Raw genomic sequence first — 9,401 nt, 5'->3', positions numbered from 1 at the left:
TGCTCTTATGTGTAAAAATATAAAGAATATGCTAATTTTTTAAAATAAAGCATAATAGTGATTTAACCCTGTTGTTGTGTGGGTTATGCATTTATTTTTATTTTTTTCCATATGATCAAGCATATCATTGTATGTTTTCTGTTTGTTGACAGATTTGAAAGAGGCAATATATACACTATATTGCCAAAAGTATTCGCTCATCTGCCTTTAGACGCATATGAACTTAAGTGACATCCCATTCTTAATCAATAGGGTTTAATATGACGTCGGCCCACCCTTTGCAGCTATAACAGCTTCAACTCTTCTGGGAAGGCTTTCCACAAGGTTTAGGAGTGTGTTTATGGGAATTTTTGACCATTCTTCCAGAAGCGCATTTGTGAGGTCAGACACTGATGTTGGACGAGAAGGCCTGGCTCGCAATCTTCGCTCTAATTCATCCCAAAGGTGCTCTATCGGGTTGAGGTCAGGACTCTGTGCAGGCCAGTCAAGTTCTTCCACACCAAACTCGCTCATCCATGTCTTTATGGACCTTGCTTTGTGCACTGGTGTGCAGTCATGTTGGAACAGGAAGGGGCCATCCCCAAACTGTTCCCACAAAGTTGGGAGCATGGAAATGTCCAAAATCTCTTGGTATGCTGAAGCATTCAGAGTTCCTTTCACTGAAACTAAGGGGCCAAGCCCAGCTCCTGAAAAAGAACCCCACACCATAATCCCCCTTCCACCAAACTTCACAGTTGGCACAATGCAGTCAGATAAGTACCGTTCTCCTGGCAACCGCCAAACCCAGACTCGTCCATCAGATTGCCAGATGGAGAAGCGTGATTCGTCACTCCAGAGAACGCGTCTCCACTTCTCTAGAGTCCAGTGGCGGCGTGCTTTACACCACTGCATCCGACGCTTTGCATTGCACTTGGTGATGTATGGCTTGGATGCAGCTGCTCGGCCATGGAAACCCATTCCATGAAGCTCTCTACGCACTGTTCTTGAGCTAATCTGAAGGCCACATGAACTTTGGAGGTCTGTAGCGATTGACTCTGCAGAAAGTTGGCGACCTCTGCACACTATGCGCCTCAGCATCCGCTGACCCCGCTCTGTAATTTTACGTGGCCTACCACTTTGTGGCTGAGTTGCTGTCATTCCCAATCGCTTCCACTTTGTTGTTATACCACTGACAGTTGACTGTGGAATATTTAGTAGCGAGGAAATTTCACGACTGGACTTGTTGCACAGGTGGCATCCTATCACAGTACCATGCTGGAATTCACTGAGCTCCTGAGAGCGGCCCATTCTTTCACAAATGTTTGAAGAAGCAGTCTGCATGCCTAGGTGCTTAATTTTATACACCTGTGGCCATGGAAGTGATTGGAACACCTGAATTCAATTATTTGGATGGGTGAGCGAATACTTTTGGCAATATAGTGTGTGTATATATATATATATATATATATATATAACTGATCTAATGCAAATACATGGTTGTTGCACAGCGGTTGATTTAAACTGTAAAATTATTCGTTTAAATCTAAAAATACATTTAGATAAACCTCAGGCATATGTTTCAGTTTTTTGAGGTGTGACTTGTTCTATTCAGACAAATTTTGCTTAGCAGAGGTTTTGATTCATTTAGCAATGTAACTGTTTTCAATGCATAGTACGATAAAAGAGCTGGTGCAGCCACGAGGTGACTGCTGAAGCAAGTAGCCATCTTGGAGAGAAGAAGCCATGCCAGTGACAGCATGACTACCTGTTCGCCACGTCTCACAGTAGCTGTCTGTCTGCCTGTGACCACGAGTGCTTGATCCGTGCCATACCATCTTCTCTGGCCTATTGAAGTGGTTACAGACAAACTCAAATCTTATCAATCATGGTTTTTGTTGAGGTTCTATTTTTTAGTGGATACCTCAAAAGCTCCCTTACCAGGCATCATTGTTGAGAACATCTTGACCATTAAACGAATAGATGCGTGCATTATCTCTCATTTTACCCTCAGATTCACTAAAGATGAACTCCCAGTCACTGAATAATTCTTCATCCTGTGGTGAACATACAGTATTATACAACTCTGTAAAATATGGGGTGAAAACTGTTTCATACTAACAAATATATACACAGAGATTGACAAATAAAAAGCTGATTTAAAGATAAAATAAGATCTACAAACATATGTAATGAAAAGTCACAGACAAAACTCTACTGTAGTCTGCTGTTGACTAGTGTTAAACAAAATGCGATTGGATAAGTCAGCACTAAGCTATGACTGGTCAGAATAATATGGAAGAATCTTACCTGTTTTCAAATCTCAATTTAGTTATTTGTGATAAGTAGTTTGCAAGTTAATGTAATCCTGTAGTGAGGATAGTGTAAACTACCCCCCCCCCATATGGGGTCACCCTAACGGATGTTCTAAGGTGTTCAATTATTTTTCAAGTAAGGGCACGGCTATTAAGTAGTTTCAGGTTTTGACCGCATAACGGTTACATATCACTTTGCCAAATTATTTCAGTTATTTCAAAGAGCCCTACAGGCTACCACAACAAAATAACCAATTAAAACAAAGTAATTGGTTAAAGTAAATCGGTTAAAAACGTCAAAATAATGTCTAAAATATCCTACATTTATTTAAATTTCGATTAAAAAGAGCCTTCGCGCTCCTTCGTCTCTCTCTCTCTCTCTCTCTCACACACACACACACACACACACTAGTTACTCCAATGCCGAAAAGCAGCGCATCCTCCGTTGCTTGTTCTAACATGACATTTTCGAATTGGCTTGAGCTACATACACTTGATCAATACAACAGTTTCTATATTATCTGAGATACCTCTGGGAAAAACCCTTACGCTCCCCCTAACACACACACACAATCCCACACTCGTGGACACACAAACTTTATAAATGTAACGCACACACTTCAGGCCCAAACATACTCGTGAGAGAAAAACAGAGTTGTCATGTTAGTGCACTCCTGCATCTCAGTGGGGATGAAAAAAAAAAAAGTTATTAAGGTTTACAACGGGAATATGGCGACACGCATCTCGGCGATTTTTAAGCGATGTTACTTCTGACAAGAGTTGCAACAAAAAAACGTAATCCCAGAAGTGAGATATCTCATTTTGTCAGTTTCTCTCTTTCAATCCCTCAAATACAAACTCTCTCTCTAACACACACACATATACACATGCACAAAAACATTACCTGCACTACCTCCAGTAAAGCAGCACAAGCCTCACAATCCTCAGTTGCAAGTTCTAATGTGACGTTTTTGAATTAGCAACGTAGGCTCGGACTTTTTTAAAGCAAGACGCTGAATCTGTGGCGAAAGAAAGTAGTTCCACTCATAAGAGTGTTTTAGGGACGAAAACCAGAAAACATCTTGAGATAAAACCATGAACAATGTCTTAAGGTGTGTAACCATGGTATAAGTGGAATAATTGACTCCGGACCGTTGAATTGTTTAAAAATAATGCACAACCTTAAAGTTGTTAAGTGTTACCAATGTTATAATTGTGTATTGACATAGTAACATCTTACTTTAAGATTTACTATAGGAAGCCGATCTCTGTCATTCTTTCGAACAATACTGTACAGATCCTGTAACCGTGATGATAGGAAAGCCCTGAAAGTTCCTTTAAGCCCAATGGCTTGGGCCTGTGAGAAGCACTGGTGGTCTACACCTCTAATACCTCGCATGTCGCCCTCTTGAGGTGAGTTGAGGGCGATCAGGTGCAGCTAAGGTGAGAAAATAGATAGTTATTGGTACCTGAAAATAATTAATTAGATAATATGAAGACATCATCCGAGAATTCAACTTGCTTGTGTTAACTAACCAGCAAATTTCTCAATGTTTAAAATGTACATTTTACCAGTTGCTCTCCATGAGTTAGAGTCCTTAAAGGGATAGTTCACCAAAATTCATTCATTATTTACTCACACTCGTGTCGTTCTAAACCAATATGACTTTCTTTTTCAGTACACAAAAGGAGAAATTTTGAAAAAAAATTCTGCTCAGTGATGTTATACAATGGCAGTGGATGGTGACCACCTCTTTAAGCTTCAAAAGGATGCAAAAGTATAATTAAGTGACAAATGCCTTGTTCTGAAGACATACGATAAAGTTTGGTGAGAAATAATCTGAAGTCTAATTTATTATTTAGTGAAGATCTTGATCAACCATTGCTCTCCTGTGCAACAAGAGCATCAGATACGCAGCCCCCACTCGCGAGAGGGGCGTTCAAGCGAAAACTAGCTTGTTTGGTACAATTGGACCACTATAGAGATATTAACAACAACAAGCTGCACACAAACCAGAGAACCAAACTTACAAAACATGTCTGAAGAGTTTGAAGTTGAGGAATAGATCCATTTCTATGCCCAGCCTTATTTTTATGAACCAGAGTACTCGGAAATCGAACTCGAGAAAGATTGAAGAGCCGCACATACACACAGAAGCCACAGTCAGAAAGAGAGTACAGGAGACCGCAGTGTTTTGGATGTTTCGCTAAGGGAAAGTGAACTGGAAGAATCTGAGATAAAGGCGGGGGAGCTTGTAGTGTCACGTCTTCCTCATTCTGAACCTTTGTATGTGTGACAAACCTCTGACTGAAGAGAGCCAGACATTAGTGTAATAGTCAGTAGGTGTGATATTCTCTGCCAAAATCAAGTTGTTTTTAGCCAGACAGTGAGATGCTGGCTTCAGTATACTGTTATTATAAAGATTTTGGTTCAGTGTCAGTTCACAGCGGACGGGGCTGCATGGTGTGGCGCCACAAATAGAAACCAATCGATCAAAAGAATGTCCAGTCACTCGTCGCGGCTGGTTTTCTATCGCGTGTCATGTCACGTCTGGTTAGGACACGGTGTGAGTGTAGCTGCCTCAGCCTCCATCTCTCTCATTTTTTATTCCTGTGTACTCTGGTTCATATAAGTCTGGGTATAAAAATGCATCTCCTCTTCGACTTCAAACTCTTTAGACATGTTTTGTAAGTTCGGTTCTCTGGTTTGTTTGCAGCTGTGTTGTCTTTTCTGTTGTTACTGTAATATCTCTGTGGTGGTCTGATTGTTCCCACAAAGCGAGAAACGCCCCATTTCTTGAACAGGGGTTTCATAACTGCTGCTTTCATGCACTCTCATAAACGTGCACTGGAGAGCACTGGCCTGTCAAGATTTTCATAAAATAATTAATTAGATTTCTGTTTGTTTCTCACCAAACCTTACCGTATGCCTTCAGAACAAGGCATGAGCCACCTTGAATAATTTATAAGACTTCTAAATTCAAATTTTGCATCCTTTTGAAGCTTGAAGAGGTGGTCACCATCCACGGCCATTGCATGACATCACTGAGCAGAACACTTTTTCCAAAAAATAAAAAATAAATAAATTCATATTGGTTTAGAACAACAGGTGTGTGAGTAAGTAACTAATGAATTTTCATTTTTGGGTGAACTATCCCTTTAATTTGAATATGTCTCAATTTATTTTTAACTATTAACCCAACTGAATGCAGGATGCCTGTCATAGACTTGAAATTTAGTAAGTACCTAGCACACCTAAACAGCTATAAATTATCAGGTACTGACCACAGGGCCTGATGTATGGGTGTGGGCTAGAGGCTTAGTCTCTTGAATGGTAGGTCTTTGAAATGGTATACTTGGATATCTGCTGTCAGGATAACCAGACTGATCTGGGTGGCTGCTCTGAAAGTGATGTTTGGGATCAGCATAGCCCTGGTAGATTGTGTCTTCTGATGGAGAGTATCGTGAATCAGAGTGTCTGGGATAAGTTGGAAATAAGTAGCGTGGATCTGTCTGGCCATGGTATCGTGAGTCATACGATGGCTGGTGTCTAGGGTCAGGTGGCACTGGGTACTGGGCTTCTAGTTGAAGAGGGGCCTGGGAAGGAGAGGCTGTAGGGTAGTCCTGAGAGTTGTGAACCTCTGGAGGAGACTCCACTGCTGCCACCTGGTTGTCCTGAAAACAGACAGATGTGATGAAACTTGTGTCTTACTGTGAATTCTACCTTGCATTATTACTTATGTAAGTAGTATACACAAACGCTCAATAGAGACAGCATCTTGAGATATTTTTACACGAGTGGTATGATGGAAATAATTAATCTTTTATATTATGAGGATAAATGGCATATATATATATATATATATATATATATATATACATACAGGTGCATCTCAATAAATTAGAATGTCGTGGAAAAGTTCATTTATTTCAGTAATTCAACTCAAATTGTGAAACTCGTGTATTAAATAAATTCAGTGCACACAGACTGAAGTAGTTTAAGTCTTTGGTTCTTTTAATTGGTATGATTTTGGCTCACATTTAACAAAAACCCACCAGTTCACTATCTCAAAAAATTAGAATACATCATAAGACCAATAAAAAAAAAACATTTTTAGTGAATTGTTGGCCTTCTGGAAAGTATGTTCATTTACTGTATATGTACTCAATACTTGGTAGGGGCTCCTTTTTGCTTTAATTACTGCCTCAATTCGGCATGGCATGGAGGTGATCAGTTTGTGGCACTGCTGAGGTGGTATGGAAGCCCAGGTTTCTTTGACAGTGGCCTTCAGCTCATCTGCATTTTGTGGTCTCTTGTTTCTCATTTTCCTCTTGACAATACCCCATAGATTCTCTATGGGGTTCAGGTCTGGTGAGTTTGCTGGCCAGTCAAGCACACCAACACCATGGTCATTTAACCAACTTTTGGTGCTTATGGCAGTGTGGGCAGGTGCCAAATCCTGCTGGAAAATGAAATCAGCATCTTTAAAAAGCTGGTCAGCAGAAGGAAGCATGAAGTGCTCCAAAAGTTCTTGGTAAACGGGTGCAGTGACTTTGGTTTTCAAAAAACACAATGGACCAACACCAGCAGATGACATTGCACCCCAAATCATCACAGACTGTGGAAACTTAACACTGGACTTCAAGCAACTTGGGCTATGAGCTTCTCCACCCTTCCTCCAGACTCTAGGACCTTGGTTTCCAAATGAAATACAAAACTTGCTCTCATCTGAAAAGAGGACTTTGGACCACTGGGCAACAGTCCAGTTCTTCTTCTCCTTAGCCCAGGTAAGACGCCTCTGATGTTGTCTGTGGTTCAGGAGCGGCTTAACAAGAGGAATACGACAACTGTAGCCAAATTCCTTGACACGTCTGTGTGTGGTGGCTCTTGATGCCTTGACCCCAGCCTCAGTCCATTCCTTGTGAAGTTCACCCAAATTCTTGAATTGATTTTGCTTGACAATCCTCATAAGGCTGCGGTTCTCTCGGTTGGTTGTGCATCTTTTTCTTCCACACTTTTTCCTTCCACTCAACTTTCTGTTAACATGCTTGGATACAGCACTCTGTGAACAGCCAGCTTCTTTGGCAATGAATGTTTGTGGCTTACCCTCCTTGTGAAGGGTGTCAATGATTGTCTTCTGGACAACTGTCAGATCAGCAGTTTTCCCCATGATTGTGTAGCCTAGTGAACCAAACTGAGAGACCATTTTGAAGGCTCAGGAAACCTTTGCAGGTGTTTTGAGTTGATTAGCTGATTGGCATGTCACCATATTCTAATTTTTTGAGATGGTGAATTGGTGGGTTTTTGTTAAATGTGAGCCAAAATCATCACAATTAAAAGAACCAAAGACTTAAACTACTTCAGTCTGTGTGCATTGAATTTATTTAATACACGAGTTTCACAATTTGAGTTGAATTACTGAAATAAATGAACTTTTCCACGACATTCTAATTTATTGAGATGCACCTGTATATATATATATATATATATATATATATATATATATATATATATATATCAACTCAGCAAAAAAAGAAACATCCTCTCACTTTCAACTGCTTTTATTTTCAGTAAATTTAACATGTGTAAATATTTGTATGAACATAAAAAGATTCAACCACTAAGACATAAACTGAATAAGTTTCACAGACATGGGGGGGGGTCATTATCTAACAGTCAGTATCTGACGTGGCCACCAGCTGCAATAAGTACTGCAGTGCATCTCCTCCTCATGGACTGCACCAGATTTGCCAGTTCTTGCTGTGAGATGCTACCCCACTCTTCCACCAAGGCACTTGCAAGTTCCCGGACATTTCTGGGGGGAATAGCCCTAGCCCTCACCCTCCGATCCAACAGGTCCCAGACGTGCTCAATGGGATTGAGATCTGGGCTCTTCACTGGCCATGGCAGAACACTGACATTCCTGTCTTGCAGGAAATCATGCACAGAACGAGCAGTATGGCTGGTGGCATTGTCATGCTGAAGAATCATGTTAGGATGAGCCTGCAGGAAGGGTACCACATGGGAGGAGAGGATGTCTTCCCTGTAACGCACAGCATTGAGATTGCCTGGAATGACAACAAGCTCAGTCCGATGATCCTGTGACACACCGCCCAGACCATGACGGACCCTCCACCTCCAAATCGATCCCGCTTCAAAGTACAGGCCTCGGTGTAACACTCATTCCTTCGACGATAAATACGAGTCCGACCATCACCCCTGGTGAGACAAAACCACGACTCATCAGCGAAGAGCACTTTTTGCCAGTCCTGACTCCAGTCTGGTCCAGCGAAGGTGGGTTTGTGCCCATAGGCGACGTTGTTGCCGGTGATGTCTGGTAAGGACCTGCCTTACAACAGGCCTACAAGCCCTCAGTCCAGCCTCTCTCAGCCTATTGCGGACAGTCTGAGCACAGATGGAGGGATTGTGCATTCCTGGTGTAACTCGGGCAGTTGTTGTTGCCATCCTGTACCTGTCCCGCAGGTGTGATATTCGGATGTGCAGGTGTTGTTACACGTGGTCTGCCACTGCAAGGATGATCAGCTGTCCTTCCTATCTCCCTGTAGCGCTGTCTTAGGCGTCTCACAGTACAGACATTGCAATTTATTGCCCTGGCCACATCTGCAGTCCTCTTGCCTCCATGCAGCATGCCTAAGGCATGTTCACACAGATGAGCAGGGACCCTGGGCATCTTTATTTTGGTGTTTTTCAGAGTCAGTAGAAAGGTCTCTTTAGTGTCCTAAGTTTTTATAACTGTGACCTTAATTGACTACCATCTGTAAGCTGTTAGTAAATGACTGTTCCACAGGTGCTTGTTCATTAATTGTTTATGGTTCATTGAACAAGCATGGAAAACATTGTTTAAACCCTTTACAGTAAAGATCTGTAAAGTTATTTGGATTTTTACAAAATTATCTTTAAAATACAGTGTCCTGAATAAGGGACTTTCCTTTTTTTTTGCTGAATTTATATATATATATATATATGTGTGTGTGTGTGTGTGTGTGTTAAACTCACCAGATCCATAGGAAAAGGGGTGTATTCTCCTAGCTAAAAAACAAAACAAACAAAAAACAGCAGGCTCATTTCTTAGGACATGGTTCCTTGCT

The 9,401-nt window shown here is 41.3% G+C and overlaps 1 protein-coding gene across 1 annotated transcript in view; it reads right to left on the bottom strand.

Annotated features, from left to right (window-relative positions):
• Positions 1 to 1,589: 1,589 nt before the first annotated feature.
• LOC127445679 (collagen alpha-1(XVIII) chain-like) overlaps positions 1,590 to 9,401 on the bottom strand; it is a 161,508-nt gene continuing 153,696 nt past the window's right edge. Inside the window, exons 35-39 of the mRNA XM_051705904.1 lie at positions 9,310 to 9,342; positions 5,577 to 5,966; positions 3,532 to 3,729; positions 1,918 to 2,033; positions 1,590 to 1,824 (exon numbers count right to left, since the gene is read on the bottom strand). Coding sequence (XP_051561864.1) covers positions 1,620 to 1,824; positions 1,918 to 2,033; positions 3,532 to 3,729; positions 5,577 to 5,966; positions 9,310 to 9,342 — 942 coding nt within the window. The 3' untranslated portion in view covers positions 1,590 to 1,619. The remainder of the gene's footprint in view (positions 1,825 to 1,917; positions 2,034 to 3,531; positions 3,730 to 5,576; positions 5,967 to 9,309; positions 9,343 to 9,401) is intronic.

The sequence above is a fragment of the Myxocyprinus asiaticus genome, chromosome 9, assembly GCF_019703515.2.
Source record: "Myxocyprinus asiaticus isolate MX2 ecotype Aquarium Trade chromosome 9, UBuf_Myxa_2, whole genome shotgun sequence".
NCBI classification, from domain to species: domain Eukaryota; kingdom Metazoa; phylum Chordata; class Actinopteri; order Cypriniformes; family Catostomidae; genus Myxocyprinus; species Myxocyprinus asiaticus.
Note: the sequence above shows the minus strand (reverse complement) of the source record. Positions and strands in the feature narration are given on the sequence as shown.